The 25,848-nt window shown below is 44.8% G+C and overlaps 1 protein-coding gene across 2 annotated transcripts; it reads left to right on the plus strand.

Moving 5' to 3' along the window:
- The first annotated feature begins 783 nt into the window (after nt 1-783).
- MTHFD2 (methylenetetrahydrofolate dehydrogenase (NADP+ dependent) 2, methenyltetrahydrofolate cyclohydrolase) lies at nt 784-25,482 on the plus strand. 2 transcript variants are annotated; one of them, XM_072148830.1, is made up of 8 exons: nt 784-848; nt 20,635-20,819; nt 20,953-21,075; nt 22,074-22,226; nt 22,463-22,570; nt 23,200-23,292; nt 23,403-23,528; nt 24,399-25,482. In XM_072148830.1, the coding sequence occupies exons 1-8, from the start codon at nt 799-801 to the stop codon at nt 24,548-24,550; spliced, it is 990 nt and encodes a 329-aa protein (XP_072004931.1). In that variant the 5' UTR covers nt 784-798; the 3' UTR covers nt 24,551-25,482. The 2 variants fall into 2 exon arrangements, with proteins under 2 accessions (XP_072004931.1, XP_072004930.1); XM_072148829.1 differs by lacking the exon at nt 784-848 and adding an exon at nt 15,683-15,841.
- Nucleotides 25,483-25,848: the final 366 nt, after the last annotated feature.

Consider the following 25,848-nt stretch of genomic DNA (forward strand, 5'->3'; position numbering starts at 1 on the left):
TCCCCTGAAAAAAAGAGTTTATAACTTTACCTGGTATACAGCGAGAACGTGCAGCGAGTCAGACAAGTCATTTTCAAATCTGCCCCTCCCGTCCTCACTCCATCTTACTCCTCTCCTCCAGCGACATCATCCACCTGGCCAGATGAGTTTCCACCCCAGTGCCCTGCTCTTTGCTTGTCATGTACCGGCTCACTGCACATGACAAGAAAACATAGAGCAGTGCGCAGGTGCAGAAACTCATCCGGCCAGGTCATGATGTCCTTGGGGGAGAGGGGTAAGACGGAGTGAGAATGGGAGGGGAAGGTTATTTTGGGGATCATCAGCACACATTTTTTAGCCAGTTATTTTAAAGGCTGTTATGGGAACCTTTCACTAGCTGCAATAGTGAAAAAGCTGGTGACAAGTTCCCTTTAAATGCCACTGGCGACTTTGCCAGCACCAATCACAGGGTCTTACTGGTTGGGCTCCGAGTTTGATACAAAGGGTTTTTAAATTCTTTAACTATTTAGTTTTTTCTGTGATGTCTAATATTGTGTGTCCATAAGCCCCATGTGGTGTGCAGTGCTGCAGAAAATGTTAGCATTACAGAAAGATTTTTTCATTCACGTTAATATTAATAAAAAAAAGAGAGTTGTTATATTTGTGAATGGCCACTAGATGGCGCAGGTGCTTGCAGTAATTGTACTATTATGTCTGCATGCTGGGGCACATTTACTTAACTGTCCGACGGAGTTCACCAAAAGTGCATTGACGATAATATACTGTGCCGCGATTCACTGAGATTGTGCGCCCGATATCATGAAGGTGTCTGAGGTCTACCAGAGTTCACTTTCTTCTTCCTGGTGCACGTAAGTGCATTAGTTTGCAACACAATTTGATAGTTAAATCCTGCGCTCAGTCCAAATCAGTCAGACCGTTCGACAGCACGCCCCCCATCTGTGTAGCATGGAAGCTGCACCAAAAAACGATCATGTGCGCCAAAACCCCAACGCAGACGCTTGTTAAATACCTGTCAAAGCTGTGCAATTCCTGAAAAAGATGAACAGTCCGACAAAAATGCGATCGACGGCCCTTAGTAAATGAGCCCCGCTGTCTAGATGATATTGCTTTGCCCCTTGACGTCACTTGGTCTTGTATCCAACTTTTATGTGTTTAAAGGTGATGTCACACATGGCATTTTTAGCCCGTTTTTAGTTAAATGCATTTTCTTAATTTGCGCAATTACAATAGACAAAAACTCATGCGTTTTCAAAAACATATGCATTTTTTTACAAACCAAAAACGGCCTAAAAACGCCATGTGTGACATCACCCTTATATATAGAATTTTGTATAGTTGCAATCCCAGTCCTAGTGAGGGAGCTACAGGTGTAAGTCCAGAGCAATCACCTTAAAAATCAGTGTAGTGAAAAAACCAAGCTACTACATCCACTTGCTGTCCAGATTGATCGCAGAAAAAGCCCCGGAAGAAGCTGGAATCAGTGAAGCCCAGGGTCGGGCGTGTGCCTCTTTGACTCAAGTTTTTTAAATGAAAAGTTTTACTATCACACTTGTGAGTATAGTAAAAAGAATTTTATACTTTTGAAAGTAAGATCTATGCCATGAGTCTTGCTGTGTCCTGTTTTAAAATCTTGCAGATCCTGCTGATACAGAGAAGGTTTGTTGTCACGATCCTGATCAGCGTGAACAGGACACGAAAGAAGATATACCGGAGAAATATGGGCAGATTGAAAAGTTGTCTGTGTTCTATTTGCAACATAAAGATGACAATGGGTTTTTTTCTGTGATCAATCTGGACAGCAAGTGGCAGGTAGTAGCTTGGTCTTTTCACTTCATTGTATCCAATTTTGCTTCTGTCCTGTGTGATGGCTAGAAAAACATAACCTAGAGGGCGCGTTCACACATTCTGCTATCGTCGTGTTCATAACGCATGCGCATGATAACCATTAATAACCCGATCGCATGCGTTTCTCTGGAAACGCATATGCATCGCCCCAAACCCCGCCCCCTGTGGGGCAAAACACCGGCGGCTCGTTCCCGATCGCAGGCGTTTACATAGAAACGCCGAAGCGATCGGGCCGAGGTCCGCCCCGGTGGGTGCGACTTTGTCTGCGTTTTGCGTTTGCAAGCGCAGACAAAGCGCCCTGTGTGGCGCCGGCCTGTGTGCTAGCGTAATGAACGCCGCACTAGCCCAACGTGTGAACGCGTCCACAAGGTCATGTTCCATTAGACTTCTGTGCCAGAAGTCTCAGGGCGCGTTCACACGTTGCGTTTTGGTTGCGTTTTCATTGCGTTTGAAACGCATATACAACAGCTGATGTGAGGTAATTTGCCTAATTACATTACCGTTTACGTTTGTAAACGCAATGAAAACGCAGGTCAAAACGCAACGTGTGAACGCGCCCTAATGGAACATGACCTTGTGGCCGCGGTCACACGTACCTCTAGGTGTCCGTCATAACGCGACGCTAGCGCACAGGGGGAGGTCCTCGGCCCGAACGCACATGCCACGTTTCCAGGGAAACGCATTCGATTGATAAGCCAATGTGGCTTCCTAATGTGGATTCCTCCTGGGTGTCATTCACATGCCGTCTGTGTAAGCTGATCAAGTAATACAATGGGTCAGGACAAGCCAGTGACGTCATTTACCAGATTTACATTTTTTTCTTGCGGATCCATATGGCTCAGCAATGGATTAAGCATTGACAATATACGTACTGCAAAAACAGACCACGTAGCTTTAGTCTAGGTCCATATCATATCTTTTATATGCTAAGTGTCTGTGGCAGGAAAGCTCCCAATGTATACACAGTGTATATATATATGAATTTTTGCATCCATATGATCACTATATGTTGCATACTGTAAAAACCTAGGATGGAAGACACAGAGTTACTTCTTTCCATTCTGATAACTCCTGTTGAGCGATGTTTAGGCTCACTGGAGGTTATAATAGCCTATGGGGGACAGATCCATGGAAAAGAAAGAATGCATTGAAAAAGCTCCTTAGTTAAAGTGCGAAGTCACCAAAAAATCTTTATTTATATATTACATGACAGACTACCATAAGACACACATTAAAAACAATTAAAATACATAATATTCAAAAATCACAAACAGTGACCTAAGATATTGGTCCACTGTTGAGCACCCACTGAACTCCCTAAGTAGTGACAACCACCCTACTGAATACGAGTAACTAGTACTTGCTGGGGGACATTTACTATGGTGTTTCCACCAGTTTTGTGGCTCTCTCACCACATGTTCTGCTCTCCTACCTATTTATTAGCTGTCGGGGACAGAAAAAATGACTTTTTCCGTCTGCTCCGACTCTTCTCCGAAAAGGGGCGTGGCTTTGGCGGAGTGGAAACTCAGACAGAATTAATATGTGTCACAGCCATTTTTGGGCGCTGTAAACTGGCGGAAAGTAGACCAAAAGAAAACTGGTCTAGCAGGGACTGTTGGACACATTTCTGGTGCTCGGGACAGATTTTGGTCCCAGGGACAGAAAATGCTCTCGGGGACAGAAAATGCTCTCGGGGACAGAAATGTCTCTGCACAGCTCTACAATATTAAATGTGTATCTTCTTTCCGAGAGCAGGTCGGTAACAAAGCCAATGCAGACACCGACACTTTAAGTAAATGTCCCCCGCTATGTGCACATCCAACACTAATGCCAAAAGGTTCACAGAAATGTCCAAATATGACACCAACTAACCACAAAATCACAAGAAAAATATCCCATCCAAGTCACACATGTAAGTCTGCTGAATTCAGGGTCAAAGCAGTGTATATGGACCAAGTGCTCAACAGTGGTAGCTGTGCGCCGAAGATGCAATGGTAGGCGGAGAAAAGAGGCTTCTTGGGCGTGGAGTAGCCGCTACGTGTAGCCTCATGTCCGGCTACTCCACGCCCCAGTAGCAACTTTTAAAAATTTACATATCCCAGGATTAAAGTTTTCTAAAAGCTAGCCGGGACGTGAGGATTAGCCCAAAAAAGGGCTATCCTCACGTCCCATTTATCCACCTACCACACCTTCTACCTTTATAGGTAGAATCGTGGTGGTAGGTGCCCTTTTAAGAAAATTTTGCCTGGTATTCTCTCTGGTATTTGCCTGGTATTCTGCGGGTATGGGGGAATATTACTAATGGCTACTGGTGTGGGTGGGGGAGATTATTACTAATGGCTATGGTGTGGGTGGGGGAGAATATTACTAATGGTTACTGGTGTGGGTGGGGGAGAATATTACTAATGGCTACTGGTGTGGGTGGGGGAGAATATTACTAATGGCTATGGTGTGGGAGAATATTACTAATGGCTATGGTGTGGGTGGGGGAGATTATTACTAATGGCTACTGGTGTGGGTGGGGGAGATTATTACTAATGGCTACTGGTGTGGGTGGGGGAGATTATTACTAATGGCTACTGGTGTGGGTGGGGGAGAATATTACTAATGGCTACTGGTGTGGGTGGGGGAGATTATTACTAATGGCTACTGGTGTGGGTGGGGGAGATTATTACTAATGGCTACTGGTGTGGGTGGGGGAGAATATTACTAATGGCTACTGGTGTGGGTGGGGGAGATTATTACTAATGGCTACTGGTGTGGGTGGGGGAGATTATTACTAATGGCTATGGTGTGGGTGGGGGAGATTATTACTAATGGCTACTGGTGTGGGTGGGGGGGAATATTACTAATGGCTACTGGTGTGGGTGGGGGAGATTATTACTAATGGCTACTGGTGTGGGTGGGGGAGATTATTACTAATGGCTATGGTGTGGGTGGTGGAGATTATTACTAATGGCTACTGGTGTGGGTGGGGGGGAATATTACTAATGGCTACTGGTGTGGGTGGGGGAGATTATTACTAATGGCTACTGGTGTGGGTGGGGGAGATTATTACTAATGGCTATGGTGTGGGTGGGGGAGATTATTACTAATGGCTACTGGTGTGGGTGGGGGAGAATATTACTAATGGCTACTGGTGTGGGTGGGGGACTATATTACTAATGGCTACTGGTGTGGCTGGGGGAGAATATTACTAATGGCTACTGGTGTGGGTGGGGGAGAATATTACTAATGGCTACTGGTGTGGGAGAATATTACTAATGGCTACTGGTGTGGGAGAATATTACTAATGGCTACTGGTGTGGGTGGGGGAGAATATTACTAATGGCTATGGTGTGGGTGGGGGAGAATATTACTAATGGCTATGGTGTGGGTGAATATTACTAATGGCTACTGGTGTGGATGGGGGAGAATATTACTATTGGCTACTGGTGTGGGTGGGGGAGAATATTACTAATGGCTATGGTGTAGGAGAATATTACTAATGGCTATGGTGTGGGTGGGGGAGATTATTACTAATGGCTACTGGTGTGGGTGGGGGAGAATATTACTAATGGCTATGGTGTGGGAGAATATTACTAATAGCTATGGTGTGGGTGGGGGAGATTATTACTAATGGCTACTGGTGTGGGTGGGGGAGAATATTACTAATGGCTACTGGTGTGGGTGGGGGAGAATATTACTTATGGCTACTGGTGTGGGTGGGGGAGAATATTACTAATGACTACTGGTGTGGGTGGGGGAGAATATTACTAATGGCTATGGTGTGGGTGGGGGAGAATAATACTTATGGCTACTGGTGTGGGTGGGGGAGAATAATACTTATGGCTACTGGTGTGGGTGGGGGAGAATATTACTAATGGCTATGGTGTGGGTGGGGGAGAATATTACTAATGGCTATGGCGTGGGTGGGGGAGAATATTACTAATGGCTACTGGTGTGGGTGGGGGAGAATATTACTAATGGCTGTGGCGTGGGTGGGGGAGAATATTACTAATGGCTACTGGTGTGGGTGGGGGAGAATATTACTAATGGCTGTGGTGTGGGTGGGGGAGATTATTACTATTGGCTACTGGTGTGGGTGGGGGAGAATATGACTAATGGCTACTGGTGTGGGTGGGGGAGAATATTACTAATGGCTACTGGTGTGTGTGGGGGAGAATATTACTAATGGCTATGGTGTGGGAGAATATTACTAATGGCTACTGGTGTGGGTGGGGGAGAATAATACTTATGGCTACTGGTGTGGGTGGGGGAGAATATTACTAATGGCTATGGTGTGGGAGAATATTACTAATGGCTATGGTGTGGGTGGGGGAGAATAATACTAATGGCTACTGGTGTGGGTGGGGGAGAATAATACTTATGGCTACTGGTGTGGGTGGGGGAGAATATTACTGATGGCTATGGTGTGGGTGGGGGAGAATATTACTAATGGCTATGGTGTGGGTGGGGGAGAATATTACTAATGGCTACTGGTGTGAGGGGGGGGGGGATACTTATGGCTAATGTTTTTAAGGTATAGCAAGAGGGGGCCCTGTTCGTAATTCTGCCCCGGGGCCAAGAGGGCTCTAGTTACGCCACTCACAGGGACGTAACAATTGTGGTCGCAATGTGTGCAACTGTGACCAGAGATGATGGGGACCCAAAGCCTGTAGACTGTGGGTCTATGAGATTGGAAAAGACATGCATACAATTGATTACAAGAGTGTGCACACACTTTATGACATCATATCGAGGGGCCCTGTGGGGACATTTATTTACTGAAAGGTGGCTGCTGGGAAATTAATTTTATGATGGGAGGCTGCTGCTGGGCATTTCATTAATCAGCAGAGGCTGCTGTTGGAGATTTCATTAGTGAGGGTTGGCTACTGGACAGAACATATATAAGGGGAGGCTGCTGCTGGACATTTCATTAGTGAGGGGAGGCTGCTGGGCATTTCATTAGTGAGGGGAGGCTGCTGGGCATTTCATTAGTGAGGGGAGGCTGCTGGACATTTCATTAGTGAGGGGAGGCTGCTGGACATTTCATTAGTGAGGGGAGGCTGCTGGACATTTCATTAGTGAGGGGAGGCTGCTGGATATTTCATTAGTGAGGGGAGGCTGCTGGACAGAATATATATAAGGGAAGGGTTCTGCTGGACATTACACAAATAAGGGGAGGCTGCAGCTGGACATTTCATGAATGAGGTGAGGATGCAGGACTGTATATTAATAAGTGGGACTGCTTCTGGGCAGTATATATATATATATGTATAAATATATATGGAATATGAGTATAGTGTTTTGTGAGTCTGTATAGCATATATGTGTATTATTAAGTGTAGTGTGCAGGATGCGGATGGCAGCCAGAGTTTAGGTATAGGGGGCCCCGATTCATAGTTTTCACCAGCGCCCACTGTCATGTTATAACACTGGACACGTATTACATTGGAACCCATGTGTGAAATGATTATAACATTAGGAAATACAAGTACATCACAGTGCTGACCTCTATTGGTCCCACATACATTAGCTAAGCACACAAAACGCTAAGTTGTGCTGAGTAAGCATGGACTGGCACAACTGGCTTTATCATTAAGGAGCAGCATACACAGACTCTTATCATGAAAGGCGGAGGTGCAGGACCTCACTGCTGTTACACACCATCAAACACTTCACCTCTTCTGCTAAACTATTGCCTTTATAGCAGTGGCAGCATTATTTATAATATACACTACATTTATAATGTATGTCTAAATATAATGAACATGGCAAAAATATGATGAAATACAAATTCTGAGGAGCTCACCAGAAAATCTCTTGAAATGTGGATAATAATTGATGTAAAATTATATATATACAGTGGGGAAAGTAAATTAATACCCTGATACTCATACAAATTCAACTTAAGAACAGACCTACAGGACCTATCTTGTACATAACCCGGGGGCCACCAGTAATTTATTTGTCTTTTATCTTGAAATAAGTATTTGATCACATACCAACCAGCAAGTATTCTGCCTCTCTCAGACCTGTGAGGTTTTCTTTCACCTCTGGCCAACACTGTGCTGACATCACTTTCTACAGGAACGTGAAAAGGCAGCGCATAATTAACCCTAGGATCTCACACTTAAAATGGTTATATCTTCTGAACGGTGGCACCTAGAAACACAGTTCTGTTGTCTGATCAAAGGGGCATTACCATGAAGACATGTTTCTTAAATAGGATAACAAAATAACACATTCTTTAATTCACTGTTATTAACAAAAATGCAGCATTTCACAGATATATGTCCAACCTGTCTCTATCTGTCCTGGTGTACACAATTTTGGTTGCTCCTAGATCCAACCTTGTATCTTCTGAGTTTAGGGTCGGGTAGACATCTTACTCATCTGTCTGATGCTGAGCTTCTCTCTCCCTCTAGCCCCTACGCTTACATTGCACGAGGAGCTCATACCCACATTGACTTCCTGCCGGAGCCTTGTGAGGAGGATAAAGCTACAGACAGATAAGATCTTTATCCGGGAGAGAAGGAGACAAAGCAGATCTGACAGTATATGTTATAGGTGAGGTATAGCAGAGCTGTGTATGTTATGGCTGTGTAATAGTCATGTGTAATATGCATCTCATGGATCTCATCATCTCTCATCTATGATCTGTCTCATCTCTTTTTCTTTGTTTCAGATACTAGTAGAAAGGTTAGAAGCTAAATGAAAGTGTAGATAAACCCTGTACCCTGATAATCTAAGCACATTGTCCACACACAGCATCTCTTAGCACAGAGGGATCATAAAGTGTCTGGTTAGAGAGTTATAGTAGCTAAAACAGCAATAAAACTGAGTAACATTGTAAATTAAGGGGTTAAATATGATCTTTATTGTCTAAACATACCTTTAAAGAGGAGAATCTTAACTTTGGATTTTTTTTCTAGGTTCCTCAATTGAGAAGATACAGCTCATTGAAGTATGACCCCCCCCCCCCTTCCAGCCTGTCATCTCAAGGCAGAATGGAGAAGGATCTCTTGAAAGACAGAGCTGAAACTGCAGAAGAATAACTTATTTTCCCCATTATATATGCAGTATATCAGAAATAATAAAACATAGAAGTCGAGTGCAGTGGCTAGAGAGCCCGGACAGTGGGACAAGAGTCCTGCAGAGTCAGGGACGTCTGGGGCACAGGCCCATGCCCTGGATCTTTTGAGCTAGCATCGCCCCTGAGTTAGGTCCATAAATATTTCAATGTAATCAGAAGAAGGCAAAACCCTGCAAGACTGATGCCAATTGTCCCACAAAGGAGAGAAAAAATTCCTTCCTGGACCCTAAGATGGCGGTCAAAATAACTCCCTAGATCTACAGAAACTACTTTTTTTTTAGTTAAAAAGTTTTTTTTTCCCATTTAACATGATATTATTGCTTTCCAGAAAGGCATCAAGGCCTCTCTTTAACATGTTCAAATTATCAGCCATTACAACATATTGCGGCAGAGAGGTCCATAGTCTCACTGCTCTTACAGTAACAGTCTATTGTAATGGTAGCACTGCTTCTCCTCAAGGTGTAGAGGATGTCCCCTGTCTATGGTGATGGTAGAACTGCCTCTCCTCTAGGTGTAGAGGATGCCCCTGTCTATGGTGATGGTAGAACTGCCTCTCCTCTAGGTGTAGAGGATGCTCCCTGTCTATGGTGATAGTAGAACCTCCTCTCCTCTAGGTGTAGAGGATGCCCCCTGTCTATGGCGATGGTAGAACCTCCTCTCCTCTAGGTGTAGAGGATGCCCCTGTCTATGGTGATGGTAGAACTGCCTCTCCTCTAGGTGTAGAGGATGCCCCCTGTCTATGGTGATGGTATAACCACCTCTCCTCTAGGTGTAGAGGATGCCCCCTGTCTATGGTGATGGTAGACCTGCCTCTCATCAAGGTGTAGAGGATGCCCCTGTCTATGGTGATGGTAGAACTGCCTCTCCTCTAGGTGTAGAGGATGCCCCCTGTCTATGGTGATGGTATAACCACCTCTCCTCTAGGTGTAGAGGATGCCCCTGTCTATGGTGATGGTAGAACTGCCTCTCATCAAGGTGTAGAGGATGCCCCTGTCTATGGTGATGGTAGAACTGCCTCTCATCAAGGTGTAGAGGATGCCCCCTGTCTATGGTGATGGTACAACCACCTCTCCTCTAGGTGTAGAGGATGCCCCCTGTCTATGGCGATGGTAGAACCTCCTCTCCTCTAGGTGTAGAGGATGCCCCTGTCTATGGTGATGGTAGAACCTCCTCTCCTCTAGGTGTAGAGGATGCCCCCTGTCTATGGTGATGGTAGAAATGCCTCTCCTCTTGGTGTAGAGGATGCCCCCTGTCTATGGTGATGGTAGATCTGCCTCTCCTCTAGGTGTAGAGGATGCCCCTGTCTATGGTGATGGCAGATCTGCCTCTCCTCTAGGTGTAGAGGATGTCCCCTGTCTGTGGTGATGGTAGATCTGCCTCTCCTCTAGGTGTAGAGGATGTCCCCTGTCTATGGTGATGGTAGATCTGCCTCTCCTCTAGGTGTAGAGGATGCCCCCTGTCTATGGTGATGGTAGAATGGCCTCTCCTCTAGGTATAGAGGATGCCCCCTGTCTATGGCGATGGTAGAACCTCCTCTCCTCTAGGTGTAGAGGATGCCCCCTGTCTATGGTGATGGTAGAGACTCCTCTCCTCTAGGTGTAGAGGATGCCCCCTGTCTATGGTGATGGTAGAGACTCCTCTCCTCTAGGTGTAGAGGATGCCCCCTGTCTATGGTGATGGTAGAACCGCCTCTCCTCTAGGTGTAGAGGATGCCCCCTGTCTATGGTGATGGTAGAGACTCCTCTCCTCTAGGTGTAGAGGATGCCCCTGTCTATGGTGATGGTAGAACTGCCTCTCCTCTAGGTGTAGAGGATGTCCCATGTCTATGGTGATGGTAGAACCTCCTCTCCTCTAGGTGTAGAGGATGCCCCCTGTGTATGGTGATGGTAGAACTACCTCTCCCCTAGGTGTAGAGGATACCCCCTGTCTATAGTGATGGTAGAACCTCCTCTCCTCTAGGTGTAGAGGATGCCCCTGTCTATGGTGATGGTAGAACTGCCTCTCCTCTAGGTGTAGAGGATGCCCCCTGTCTATGGTGATGGTAGAACTGCCTCTCCTCTAGGTGTAGAGGATGTCCCCTGTGTATGGTGATGGTAGAACCTCCTCTCCTCTAGGTGTAGAGGATGTCCCCTGTCTATAGTGATGGCAGAGCCGCCTTTCCTCTAGGTGTAGAGGATGTCCCCTGTCTATGGTGATGGTATAACCACCTCTCCTCTAGGTGTAGAGGATGCCCCCTGTCTATGGTGATGGTAGAACCGTCTCTCCTCTAGGTGTAGAGGATGCCCCCTGTCTATGGTGATGGTAGAACCGTCTCTCCTCTAGGTGTAGAGGATGCTTCCTGTCTATGGTGATGACAGAACCGCCTCTCCTCTAGGTGTAGAGGATGCCCCCTGTCTATGGTGATGGTAGAACCTCCTCTCCTCTAGGTGTAGAGGATGCCCCTGTCTATGGTGATGGTAGATCCTCCTCTCCTCTAGGTGTAGAGGATGTCCCCTATCTATGGTGATGGTAGAACCTCCTCTCTTCTAGGTGTAGAGGATGCCCCCTGTCTATGGTGATGGTACAACCGCCTATCCCCTAGGTGTAGAGGATGCCCCCTGTCTATGATGATGGTAGAACCGCCTATTCCCTAGGTGTAGAGGATGCCCCCTGTCTATGGTGATGGTAGAACCACCTCTCCTCTAGGTGTAGAGGATGCCCCCTGTCTGTGGTGATGGTTTAACCGCCTGTCCTCTAGGTGTAGAGGAGGTCTCCTGTCTGCATATAGGTAGCCCTCACATGCTCCCTGTGTACTTGTTGCACCCCTTCATCTTTATAGACTGTAAGCTCTTGTGTCATCCCCAGATCCTCATAGACTGTAAGATCTTGTGTCCCCCCCCCCCTCATCCTCATAGACTGTAAGCTCTTGTCTCACCCCCTCATCCTCATAGACTGTAAGCTCTTGTGTAATCCCCTCATCCTCATAGACTGTAAGCTCTTGTGTCACCTCCTCATCCTCATAGACTGTAAGATCTTGTGTCACCCCCTCATCCTCATAGACTGTAAGTTCCTGTGATCAGGGCCCTCACTCCTATTGTTCCATATGAGTGTTTGTACTCTGTAATGTAATATTCTTTGTGTATATGTCCCCTATGATTTGTAAAGCGCTACAGAATATGTTGGCGCTATAGAAATAAAGATTCTTATTATTATGTGTAACTTACAGCTGTTGATTACAATTACAGTTGCATCCCCTAATTTGCGTGGCAGGGCACGCATCCATTAAAAATTGACACATTGGGACACATTTACTTACCCGTCCTGCGCGATCGCCGAAAGTGCATTGTCCGTGTATAATGCACTGTGCCGCGATTCACTTAGATTGTTCGCCCGACATCCTGCATTTGTCGCTTCCTCGCTGAGGTCCGCCAGAGTTCACTTTCTTCTTCCTGGTGCATGTAAGTGCTTGGCTTGTGACAGAAATTGAATCTTAAATCAAGCACTGAGTCCGAATCAGTCATATTGTCCGACGCATGCGCCCCGATTTCTGTCGCATGAAAGCGCAGCTGCGCCAAAATCTGATCGCTTGAGACACAACCCCCAGTTAAATACCTGTCACAGCGGCGCAAATCCCAAAAATGTTGAAAATCCGGCGAAAGTACGATTTGAGGACCCTTTGTAAATAAGCCCCATTTTATTTCTGTTTTTTTTTCCATTTAGTATCCGCTTTTCTATTTTTTTAACTTTTGTCTAAAATTCACAGAGTAAAAAACCGCTGAGGAAACAAGTTTATAGACATTGCAAGGTCTGTACAGATCCACTATATGGGAAATATAGTTGCTAAACACCTTTGGAATAAAAATATTTTCCAGCTTCCCAGTACATGGCACAGAATATTGAATGATGCCGCTAGGAAGTACCATTATTAAAAACAGGGGTTAAAGTGCCATATTACCCTCCTACCCATATATGCCCCATGCACAGGAACGTAATGGGCACAGATATGGTGTGGCAGGGTATCAGTCCCCATAGATGCTTATGGCGCCCAGTCATGGTGCAGTGACCGTGTGCAGAAAAATTAGGACATGTTGTATGGAGCATTGCTAAGTTTTTTTCAAATATTGTAGTTTTTATAATGGCCACTAGATGTCAGCACCAAAAAACTATTGAAAACTGCTATATACAGAGACCAAGAGTGGTGCAGATATTTACAAATATTAAATCATTGCATAATTGAGAAGGTCATGTGACATCACTATGTGCATTATCCCTGTACTCTGACATCACTGTGTGCATTATCCCTGTACTCTGACATCACTGTGTGCATTATCCCTGTACTCTGACATCACTGTGTGTATTATCCCTGTACTGTGACATCACTGTGTGTATTATCCCTGTACTCTGACATCACTGTGTGTATTATCCCTGTACTGTGACATCACTGTGTGTATTATCCCTGTACTGTGACATCACTGTGTGTATTATCCCTGTACTGTGACATCATTGTGTGTATTATCCCTGTACAGACAGTCCCCGGGTTACACACAAGATAGGCTCTGTAGGTTTGTTCTTAAGTTGAGTTTGTATGTAAGTCGGAACCGTATGCTTTATTACTGTATCCCCAGTCAAATTTTTTTTGGTCTTTGTGACAGTTGGATTTTAAAAATGTTGGATTGTCATAAGAACCAGGATTAACAAAACAGCTTAATTGCAGACACCAGTGATAACTGTTATAGCTGATTATTGTAGCCTAGGACTAAAGCACAGTAAATTACCAATATCCAGAGGTCCACTTGTAACTAGGGGTCATCTGTAAGTCAGGTGTTCTTAATTAGGGGACCACCTGTACTGTGACATCACTGTGTGTATTATCCCTGCACTGTGACATCACTGTGTGTATTAGCCCTGTACTGTGACATTACTGTGTGTATTAGTCCTGTACTGTGTGTGTTATCCCTGTACTGTGACATCACTGTGTGTATTATCCTTGTACTGTGCCATCACTGTGTGTATTATCCCTGTACTGTGACATCACTGTGTGTGTTATACCTGTACTGTGACATCACTGTGTGTATTAGCCCTGTACTGTGACATCACTGTGTGTATTAGCCCTGTACTGTGACATTACTGTGTGTATTAGACCTGTACTGTGTGTATTATTCCTGTACTGTGACATCACTGTGTGTATTATCCTTGTACTGTGTGTATTATCCCTGTACTCTGACATCACTGTGTGTATTATCCCTGTACTGTGACATCACTGTGTGTATTATCCCTGTACTGTGACACCACTGTGTGTATTATCCCTGTACTGTGACATCACTGTGTGTATTATCCCTGTACTGTGACATCACTGTGTGTATTATCCCTGTACTGTGACATCACTGTGTGTATTATCCCTGTACTGTGACATCACTGTGTGCTTTATCCCTGTACTGTGACACCACTGTGTGTATTATCCCTGTACTGTGACATCACTGTGTGTATTATCCCTGTACTGTGACATCACTGTGTGTGTTATACCTGTACTGTGACATCACTGTGTGTATTAGCCCTGTACTGTGACATCACTGTGTGTATTAGCCCTGTACTGTGACATTACTGTGTGTATTAGACCTGTACTGTGTGTATTATTCCTGTACTGTGACATCACTGTGTGTATTATCCTTGTACTGTGTGTATTATCCCTGTACTCTGACATCACTGTGTGTATTATCCCTGTACTGTGACATCACTGTGTGTATTATCCCTGTACTGTGACATCACTGTGTGTATTATCCCTGTACTGTGACATCACTGTGTGTATTATCCCTGCACTGTGACATCACTGTGTGCTTTATCCCTGTACTGTGACATCTCTGTGTGTATTATCCCTGTACTGTGACATCACTGTGTACATTATCCTGTACTGTGACATCACTGTGTGTTTTATCCCTGTACTGTGACATCACTGTGTGCTTTATCCCTGTACTGTGACATCTCTGTGTGTATTATCCCTGTACTGTGACATCACTGTGTGCTTTATCCCTGTACTGTGACATCTCTGTGTGTATTATCCCTGTACTGTGACATCACTGTGTACATTATCCCTGTACTGTGACATCACTGTGTACATTATCCCTGTACTGTGACATCACTGTGTGTTTTATCCCTGTACTGTGACATCACTGTGTGTATTATCCCTGTACTGTGACATCACTGTGTGTATTATCCCTGTACTGTGACATCACTGTGTACATTATCCCTGTACTGTGACATCACTGTGTGCATTATCCCTGTACTGTGACATCACTGTGTGTGTTATACCTGTACTGTGACATCACTGTGTGCATTATCCCTGTACTGTGACATCACTGTGTGTATTATCCCTGTACTGTGACATCACTGTGTGTATTATCCCTGTATTACTCTATGGCACACATGCTTGAGAACGTCTTGATTGAATAGACGAAATGTTTCCTTTGGATCTACGGCACACATGATGTATCACTCGTGGATGTATTCTCCGTATAATACAGCATGTAGCAGTATATACAGTGAGGCAGTGCAGTACTTGGTGTATATATATATATGTGCACTCTGCTGCTGTGTGCGGACTGTATGATATTACATACACCCGGCCGCCCTCCGCGCCTGCGCCCCTGACTGACAGCTCTCCCAGCCAGTGGTCTGTCCCTGACGTCTTCGTCCGGCCCCGGAGCTGAGCCGCGCCCCCTGGCGGTAATCGTGGGCGTGCACCTCGCGAAGCTTCCGTGACGTCAGTGAGTGTATATCAGGGCGGGGTGATCGCGGCTCGGTCCCCATTAGCTTAGTATCTGCACAGTGTCCGGGCGTCACGTCTCCTCTTCACTCAGCCACCATGACATCCATCAGCTCCATGAGGACCCTGTACTGCGCCGCCCGAGCCCAGGTCCGGGCCATCCACGGCTCCGCTGCCCGGTACGTGCCTGCGGCTTGTGTGTGTATGTGACTGATGCGGCACCTGTTCTCTATTCATGTGTGTGCATGTGATGGGATACCGCAGGCTGTATAACCGCTATGTCTGTATTCTTCCCTCATAGACAGGTGGCGGGGGTGCTGTACAGTGTGAATGGGGGGCTGTCTGTGTCCTGTGTAGTGTTACATGAGTGGGCTGCACATGAGGTGCACGGGCTGATCTGTGAATATGTATATGATATATACACACTGCTGTATCATGTACGTGTTGTATATCTGTCAGTGTACGGTACACGTGTGCTGCACTGTATATACACGGCTGCTCTGGCGCCTCTAGTGCTGGATGCGGGAAGTGCAGGCCGGCTGATGAAATCTTCTACACTGGTTGCGACTGCCGGCAGGTCCCCGCCCCCTCCTTATATACAGCAGCAGCAGCCTGCACTATGTGGAGGGAGGGGGCAGTGTATACAATAGGGCATTGTATATACACTGTACATTTATCGTGTTACTATGCACAGAGAAGTGTGGTAGATGGTATCCAAGCTATGACATTGTTCCTACATAGATCTGCAGTGTGTGCATGTATCGTATGTATACTGTAGCAACTTGTCTTTAACCATTGCCGTGCTACAGTGTATATACAGTCTATATATAGTCTGCAGCTCTAGTAAAAAAAAAAACCCGTAGCAGTGCTCCACGTTATGTTCATGTCAAAAAGATCAACTTTTTTTTTTAACTTTGGGGTAAGTATTGCCTGATTTATTGTAGTTTATATCGAAAACTGGTGTCTTATCTCTGAAGTCTAAAACGTTGCCTCCATGGGGTAGACTTAAAGTCCTAGTGTACAGTGGGCAGAATTGTGTCCCTTTTATTTAAGGGGGTGTCTATTTATATAAAGGCTACACTAGGTTTGCTGTTCTCTTTTGAAGCCTAGCACTACCAGCCTTTATATACAGGGGCTTAGATGCATTGACTATCGTGCACCCCCTACAGCAGTGTTGGCAAACCTATGGCACGGGTGCAAGGAATGGCACTCAGAGCCCTCTCTATGGGCACCCATGCAATCACCTCAGTGCAGAGTTTGCCAGAATGGACTTAAGCCCTATTTCAGTCCCAGGCACCCCAGGAGCCTAGAAGGAAGCTACAATGATAATCCAAAATTCTTCTCCTCCTTTCTACTGTATTGGTGTCCTCAGGTGCCATTACAATTTAAACCTGTGACAGAGCAGGGAGTAATAAGTTACTGCTTAAATGACCGCATTGGCACTTTGCAAAAAATATGCAGGTTTTGGTTGTAATTTGGGCACTCGGTGTCTAAAAGGTTTGCCATCACTGCCCTACAGCATGCAACTGCTGCTGTAGCAAGTACACAGCGGTCAGCAAACTGTTGCTGCTGAGCCTCTATATACAAACAGAGGCTGGTGGTAATGGGCGATGCCAGGATGAACTGGAGAGCCAGAGGTGGGTGTAACACAATTTTAGTGCCCTGGGACCTATATGTAAAATTCCTTGATTGTGGACAACCCCTTTAAGTGGTATGTACCTGAACTGTGGTAATCCGTGTCAGCCACTTCACAGTATGCAGAGCTGTATTTTTTACAGACCTCTTTAGTGTCATTGATATAAGCTGATTGGGAGAGTTGAAGGGACTCGCAGGCTCAGTATGTAACCCTCATCCCAGAAGAGTGACTATCCTTTTATAAAACTTCTGACCTGTCGCCAAGTTTTTGTTGGAGGCGTTTGGGTGCCAGGGGTTGTCAAAGGTTTTGGCGTGTATATGGGGCTTGGTTATATTACAGCACATAGGAGCCATTGTCTAATGTGATGGGATTGTTGGATGTATCCAGAATGATCTGTATCCGTCTCTACGGGCTGTGTCCTGTCAGCTGTTCAATTGTTGCATCACATGCGTTCTATATACATTATGTCCATGCATGTCCAAAAAGTTCTAGAGACGGGGGAAGGCTATTGGCTGTATTTATCATCTGCTTGCATACCATGTATATCAGCAAGGGATGGAGAAGAACTGGTTAATCATTACTCAAGACTCGCCCACACACAGAGGCTCAGATGTAAGGAGCCTTATAGAAAAATCACTACCAGGAACATATAGAGGACTCTGCTGCGGACTTACTGCTCTCAAGTGACAGAAAATCTAGATTGAGGCCTATGGAGAAGATGTCAAATCATCCAAACATAAACCTGGTAGATCCACAAGTGGTGCAGATACCAGACATATTCAGGATACTATTACACAGGAGTGTTGTGTAGGAGACGGTGAAATGGATTGTTAGTCACCATAGGACTCCTTGTGTTTACTGGGAGATCCTCACATACTTGTCAAATTGAGGTGTCACATCCCATGTCTTGGCGTAAGTTTGGTCCAACAAACACTCTGTGGGTGCTGAGGATTTTACTGTTCTGAACTGAGCTCAGCGGTTCTAAGAACGGTCTGGTAAATCCTATGAGTGCATGAAGCCAGTTTGTTGGACCAAATTTGCTTGTGGGCAATGGGGTCAAATAATTTTGGCTATCCCCTATTCTGTGGTAACAATCTCAATGATGAGGGTTCTTGAGGATCTCCAGCACTACACGTTCACTGTCCGATCACTGCTCAGTTATTTCTGATGCTACCATATGTTAGTTGTGTCCTGCTGCTACACCCATTAGTCAGATCGGGACCCCTGTTCTTAGGGTGGCTAGGGGTCCCTCAATGATCTGCTTATCATCCTCTATGCAGTGCATAGGGGATAACTTAAAGCTATAACCTTTATTTATATAGCGCCATCATATACCGTAGTGCTTCTGTAGAGTTTGAAGCATCCAGAGACTTCACCAGAGGTCACAGTGGGCAGAGGGGTCGTCTGTAACTAGAGGTCGTCTGTAAGTCGGGTGTCCTTAAGTAGGGGACCGGCTGTATTGCATCTCCTCCTATTCCAAGTGAATTAAGCTGAACTGCAAAACCAGACCTAACCTATGGAGATGCATAACAGCCTGGACAAACCCTTTAAGGCTCCACTAAAGCTTTGTGATTGTCTCTCGCAAATAATGTTGTGCCATCTCCAATGATGGCACAGTTGTTACTGCAGACTAGAGGTGACTTGCATGTGGCAGTCACCTTACTTCACCCTAATTTACCTAGAGTTGCACTGAGCAGGTGACCTGATTTTGGTTGGTGGACTGGTTCTGTTACTATATTTTTATGCTTGTCTGTGGATGATTATTGACTTACTGCTTTCTTGTTCTCAAATTCAGTTTTATGGCCCCAGACTGTATATAAGACTAGTACATCCTAAAACCGTGCAGTGCGGTGGTCCGGCTCAGGCGGCGGTCCTCCTGATACACGTGACTATACATTGTACGTTTATGTAAGCACATGCTTCACAGTTATATAGTGTAGGGCAATCCACGTGAGCAGATATTTGGTTACACCCCTCCTGCTCACACCCCCCTGCAGGACACATGGCTTCTGTTTTCGGGCCTGTCATCAGGCTCGCTGTTAATATTTACATTGCACAGAATCGGCCTCCGCCAGGGTTATGTTTGTGGAAACTGTTGGCCATGGAGATTATATAACACTGCTGGGCCTGTCTTGTGGGACTGTTGCACCCTTGTACATGTATAGTAATTGTATGCCTCTGGGTCCGCAAGTGCCGTAACCTTATCGGCTCCTTCTAAATTTAGTGCAACTACATGGGAAGAAGCCTAGAATAGGCTGCCGGAGAATTGAAGTGATACTTGATATATTCGGATCAGTGCTGGGCATATACCACTGCGATCAGTTCTGAGCTGCAGTACCCTAGCACAACCACTTCACAGTGGAGGGCGCCATCAACATGTTGTCACCCAGAATTCCTTGCAAATCAAATGGAGACATATTTATCTCTAGATCTATCAATTCAAGCTTTAGATAGGCAAACAAATGCCAATTACTATACACCCACTTATGGATGATGAACCCTCCGGCAAAATTCGGATGTTTTCCTCAGATGGCTACAGGCGGAGACAGCATAAAACTGTGTAAATTTGGGGATTGACTGAAATTCCAGAAAGCCATTCATGTTGTGACTGGTTGCTCTTACAGTGAAAGGTGACGACTGTGATAACATTAGTTGTAGGATAGGTTTGTTTATATTAAAGACCCTAATTTTTACTTTTGGGGGCCCTTTATACCGAACAGCTATTTCTGGTCCCCACCCTTTAATTAGATTAATAGGTTATCGAAATTGGATGTCTGTTATAAAATGGCTGCGAGTAAAACCCATAGTAACGCAATTGTGGCTGCACGTCCTCAATGCGTAAAGCCACATCCTCTAATTCAGCCGCTGCAAAAAGGGAACTGGAGACCTTATGAGACACAAAATTTCATCAGACCATTTCAGTTTCTATCCCCGCCAAGTCTGTCACTTCATACTGTAATAGCCAGCAGCTGAATAAGAGTCAGAGCGGGAAAAAAACACCACAGATTTCAAATTTACCTCAAACCTGAGGTAAAATACAGGCCCACGTGAAATAAGTCATGAGGGACTAGCTCTACATGGGGCTGCATTCACACCTTGCGGTTGCATTGTATTTAGAACCGTAATGCAGATGTATATTGGAAGCTTTTCTTGATTTGCAGGTAAACAATATAAAACACGTGGTGCGAATTGCTGATGGCATGCGTTGCAATGCGATTGGGCCGAGCCCCACCCACGTATATTTGCTTTGCGTATTTTGTCGATGTATGAACAACTTTTGATTGTTTTGTTTAGTTGTATTTACGTTCTGACTTATTGTGTTTTTTTTTAAATTAGAAATGATGCTGTAGTCATATCTGGAAGGAAACTAGCCAGACAGATCCGCCAGGAGGCCCGGCAAGAGGTGGAGCAGTGGGTGGCCGCTGGCAACAAGAGACCTCATCTCAGCGTGGTCCTGGTGGGGGAGAACCCTGCCAGTCACTCGTATGTGCTGAACAAGACGCGAGCCGCCGCTGATGTTGGTATGTAGCATGCAGTATAGACTGACACATCCCTTCACTAAACTAATTCCTATTCCAGTGACTGGAATTGCTAGTGTGCTGGTGACCTGTGTGTGCATGAGGGCTAAACATTTATTTATTTTTTTCACTTTAGGAATCAGCAGTGAAACTATTCTGAAGTCTTCGTCTATATCCCAGGATGAACTTCTGGATTTGATCAGCAAACTGAACAACGACCACAATGTGGACGGATTGCTGGTGCAGCTCCCACTGCCAGGTACCTGCTGCACCTTTTTCTTCCTAGGCATCTCGGGGTTAGATTGGCTGCGGATGTCGCTCACATTTTACTTTTCTGTTTCTGATTTTGTATTTAAGGTGTTTTCTCACAAAACAATTTAGGGCCTATCAACAGGATAGCGCCTAACCTTCTGATCGTTATGGGTCTCGGTGATGAGATTCCACAGTTGATGAAAACGATGGGGTCCAGCGTACCCCTGCCAGACCCCTTATCGCTCTGAGATGAGCAGAGCAGTAATTCTGGCGTGGCCGGACTGCCACATTTATCTCTGCAGCTGGTGGAGTTTGCAGAGTATGGTGCTCAGCCTGTGTTCTCCATAGAGATGAACGGGGCAGCCTGGCCATGCTCAACTGGCTGCTCACTCGTCTTGTGCAGTGACAAGGGGTCCAGCGAGGGTACATCGGATTTCCTGTTCTTGTGGTCTGTCTGGTTGTAGGAAAACCCCTTAAAGGATATACATTTGGCTAATCTTTGGACCAAGGGTAAAACTTGGTTGTGCTTGGTCCATGTGGTGCCAGATTTTATTGACCACACTGCCAGATAGAGCCAGTACCGAACTGTATACTGAATATTGTCTGGGATGTTTGAGCTGAGCACGGCCACTTGTTTTAGCCCTAAATATTACAGATTTGTAAATTTCCTTCTTTCTTGCTGGACTGCAGCCTTCTACTAAAATCTGCTAATTTAACCCTCCTAGACTAAACACAATCTTTAGGAGATTGTCCAGTGTCCACTCCTGCTACTGCCGAAATATATGTAATCTGTTATGTCACAGCCATGTGACCCTGCAGATCACTTGGCTTTTGGATTAGGTTTTGGAGGACCCGATTCTGCGCATGCCACCTCATAGCCCACACTTACTGTCCATTTATTTATCAATATTTGATTAATTTTCTGTATTAATGGACTGTTAGTATTCTGCCTTCATACTTTGAAAGTTCTGTAAGGGTTAAATGTAATGTAATTTTTATTTACAGAACATATCGATGAGCGAGAAGTTTGCAACGCAGTTATCCCAGAAAAAGATGTTGATGGCTTCCATGTTGTGAATGTTGGAAAAATGTGCCTTGACCAGAGCTCCATGTTACCTGCCACTCCCTGGGGTGTATGGGAGATCATCAAAAGAACAGGCAAGTGTAAGGAGAGGTGCAACGAATGTAAAAATTTGATTCTTACTCACAACCCCTGTCTGCAGGTTGTGCTTGGTATTGCAACTCTTCCCAATTCACTGCAAAGGATCAGAGCTACAATAACAGACACAACTTATGGATGTAATTTGGTGCTGTTTTTGGAAAGGCGCCATTAATCAATCTCTTTGATCATAGAATGTCACTGACATAATTATTATTTTTTTTTTTTTGTACAGGAATCCCTACACTAGGCAAGAATGTTGTGGTAGCTGGAAGATCTAAGAATGTAGGAATGCCCATTGCTATGCTGCTACATACAGATGGCAGGCACGAGCGTCCTGGAGGTTAGTACTTTCTCTATTTGTATCCATTACTTGGTGATCTTGTCAGTCATTTATTGCTGTAAGTAATGGGCAGGCTGCATGACACATCCATATTGCAGTGCTCCAGACCTCAGTGGGTGTACAGCAGGCAGTGACTGCATGCTGCACACTTGGCAGTGAAATTTCTAAAGCCTTTCAACCTTTTCTATGAATTATGCCTATTTAAAAGGGTTGTACCAACTTTGATAATTCCTATCCACAGTATAGGGGGATATAAATCAGAATAGTGAGGGACCACCACTGATCATGAGGCTCCCAGCAATCCTGCACTTCCATTCAATAGTATGGAAGTTAGTAATACCCACTTTAATGTCTTCTTATTGAATGCTGGTGTATTCACAATGTATTCAATGCAGACAGCCTAGGTTATTGATCATAAAAGGGATTCCTCCTAGAAATTTGCAATTGCAAGGGGGCAGCCAAACATGGATTACTCAGTCCAGCAAACTGAATGGCTTTACCAGACATTTAAAAGCATCCAACAAAAATTGTATAAGATGTAGTGTAGCATGCTGTGATAAATTTGGAATACAATTACAGTAGTGTTTCAAGTTGATTCACAAATACGTCTTGTATTGGTTATTTTACAGGTGATGCCACTGTTACAATCTCCCACCGGTACACCCCCAAGGAGCAGCTGAAGATGCACACTAAAATCGCCGATATTGTAGTTGCAGCTGCAGGTAAGTGCATCCATTGCCCTTGTGTAGTAGTGTTCATCAGACCATAGTGCAATGTCTGCCTTGGTGTGATTATGGTCACCGTAAATGACGACTTCCCTTTTTCTATCTAGGGATTCCCAATCTCATCACAGCTGACATGATAAAAGAAGGTGCTGCTGTTATTGATGTTGGAATCAACAGAGTCCTAGACCCACTTACCGGAAAAGCAAAACTCGTGGGGGATGTGGATTTTGAAGGTAAATTTAGGATGACCATATTTGTTCTTGTATTTCTGAAAACTGGTGCCTGGAACTTTTTTAGGATCTTGTGAAACTTTAATAATCCCACAAGGGAAAATTGTTTTGTAACAGTATAGAAAACACATACACAGCTGACACACAAATATACAGCAGAATATTTTATATGAATAACTATTTTACATTTCCATAAAGGAGGGTTTCCTAGGTAAACATGAAACTATAAAAGGATTGTTCCAATTATTATCACAATCTGATCTGGAACCCCCACCGACCACAAACATGGGGACCTGATCGGCAATTGAAGCATGACTCGGCAATTTCTGCCGCTCCTATAGCATTTAATGGCACAGCAGGACGCATAATCAACCTGCCACTTCATTCAGTTACTAGATTAATTTGCTTACTGTACTTGCATGTTACAGAATCTGTTTATGCAGGTTTAAGGCCTCACACAATCTTATTTTTTTGGGCGAGCTAGACTCATACACTGATTAGCACACGGCCCTATAGATTTCTATTGTGCATGGTCATGGTGTATTGAGGCACTGTCTGGCACCGTGCCACAAATTATAGAGCCGTTCCTATTGCCTTAGGAAATGTGCAGCCGCCCACTTACCATGGACATGGGTAGGGTGAGCAGTTCTCATCCCGCTATGTTCACCAGCCTGTTTTGCACACTTGTTCATGTGCATGAAGTCTAAATCTGCAAATATATTAAGCTGAAGTTTATCCTTTGAAACCTCAATACACCCATGCTACGGACTACTACACTGCATATAAGACTGGAGGTGAACAGCGCTGACTATATATGCATAAGACTTTACAATCTGCTCAGGGTATTAGTATGTATTGCTTTTCTCTTCTCAGAAGTCAGAAAGAAGGCGAGTTTCATCACTCCCGTCCCCGGAGGAGTCGGCCCCATGACTGTTGCGATGCTGATGAAAAACACGATTATTGCTGCAAAGAAAATGCAGAAACCCACAGAACAGATACAAGCCGTCCGAGCTGTCGCCATGTAACGCCCCACTCTCTACCAAGAACTGTTTTTACATTCCACACCCATGAACAGGCCGATGATAAAAATGCAATATTTGTATTTATTATAGAGAAGGTGAAGTTATTTATTGAAAGCGGAGTACTTGCTTATATAGAGCAAGGAGAACGGTGGCCCCCGGGGGCCAGTTCCTCTGCGATAAATGCAAACTTCTCATGTGTGCTGTTACAGATGGCTGTTACTAGTTACTGTCACAAGTGCATGCTAAAGCCAAAGGTACGGACTCTGTTTTGCATCTAGGATGCTAGACGGCAGGGTCCGACATTGAGTACCATCCAGATCCCAAAGGAGTCTACGAAATGCAACCCTCTGCTACTGACTCTGGTCAGTGACGAGTTATCATTCATGGGGGGGTTTGATTGGTAGTGATGAAGAGGTTTGCATCTCTTTAAATCACACATCAATATTTTTAGTTTTTATTTGCCAGCTCTGCTGGTATTTCCTTTAATTTAAGCATTGGATGGTGGAGTGCCCGCTTTGGGCACATGTGCTATATGCACAGACACATCCATATTAGTTAGGCCTCTGCTAGAAATTACATTGGTTCCAAGTGACAACTGGTGACCAGGTTATTGGGGGTGAAGCGACTGAGCTTGTCCCCAGACACCTAGCTCTACACTAGCCTGGGCTGTTAGGGTTTATTTTAGAAACTCGTCTGCCCATGCATCTTTTTACAAGTTTTTATGGATTGAGTGTAATAGTGAATGGAGGAGTGATGAGCGAATCAGCAGATGATGACCGGAACGACGTGGAGATCGAATTTGGAAAATTTCTTATGGATTAGTTGGGAATTTTAATTTGTGTTCTGCAGAAAGATGTGCCTGCTACTTAATTCTATCACAATGTCGGTGATATGTAGGTGCTATTGTAACTTGAAATAAAAGTTCTGAATTCCCATTTCTTTGTTTTATTTGCATTTAACAATGCAATGGGGAAGTGACAGCAGTTTACTGTCTGAACTCACAAACTCTCACTTGATTTAGGAAAGTATGAACAGAGGTGCCCTGTCTGTTGATCTAGCTTTATCCAGCTTTAAACTCATTAAGGAAGACCTGTTCTGCTGCTGGTGTCCCTGCTAAGCTCCTGGGTAGGGAAGTAAGAGTTTGTCATGGGGAGATTGCCAATTAAGGCTGCCTTTGGCTAAGTTCCTAAACCAATTCCCTACGCTGTACTGAAGAGATCCAATCGGGTTGAAACACTACTATCTACAGTTGGGAGTCGGTTTCTTCTGGAATAGATACTGGTTTGGTCTTAATCCTGCAA

The sequence above is a fragment of the Engystomops pustulosus genome, chromosome 4 (genome assembly GCF_040894005.1).
Source record: "Engystomops pustulosus chromosome 4, aEngPut4.maternal, whole genome shotgun sequence".
Taxonomy (NCBI): domain Eukaryota; kingdom Metazoa; phylum Chordata; class Amphibia; order Anura; family Leptodactylidae; genus Engystomops; species Engystomops pustulosus.

Excerpts from the sequence above, each read along its gene's own strand:
- MTHFD2 (XM_072148829.1), top strand. The coding sequence starts at position 15,762 with ATGACATCCATCAGCTCCATGAGGACCCTGTACTGCGCCGCCCGAGCC. Across the intron at positions 21,076-22,073 it reads GGTGCAGCTCCCACTGCCAG|AACATATCGATGAGCGAGAA; the intron begins GTACCTGCTGCA and ends TTTTATTTACAG. Across the intron at positions 23,293-23,402 it reads TATTGTAGTTGCAGCTGCAG|GGATTCCCAATCTCATCACA; the intron begins GTAAGTGCATCC and ends TTTTCTATCTAG.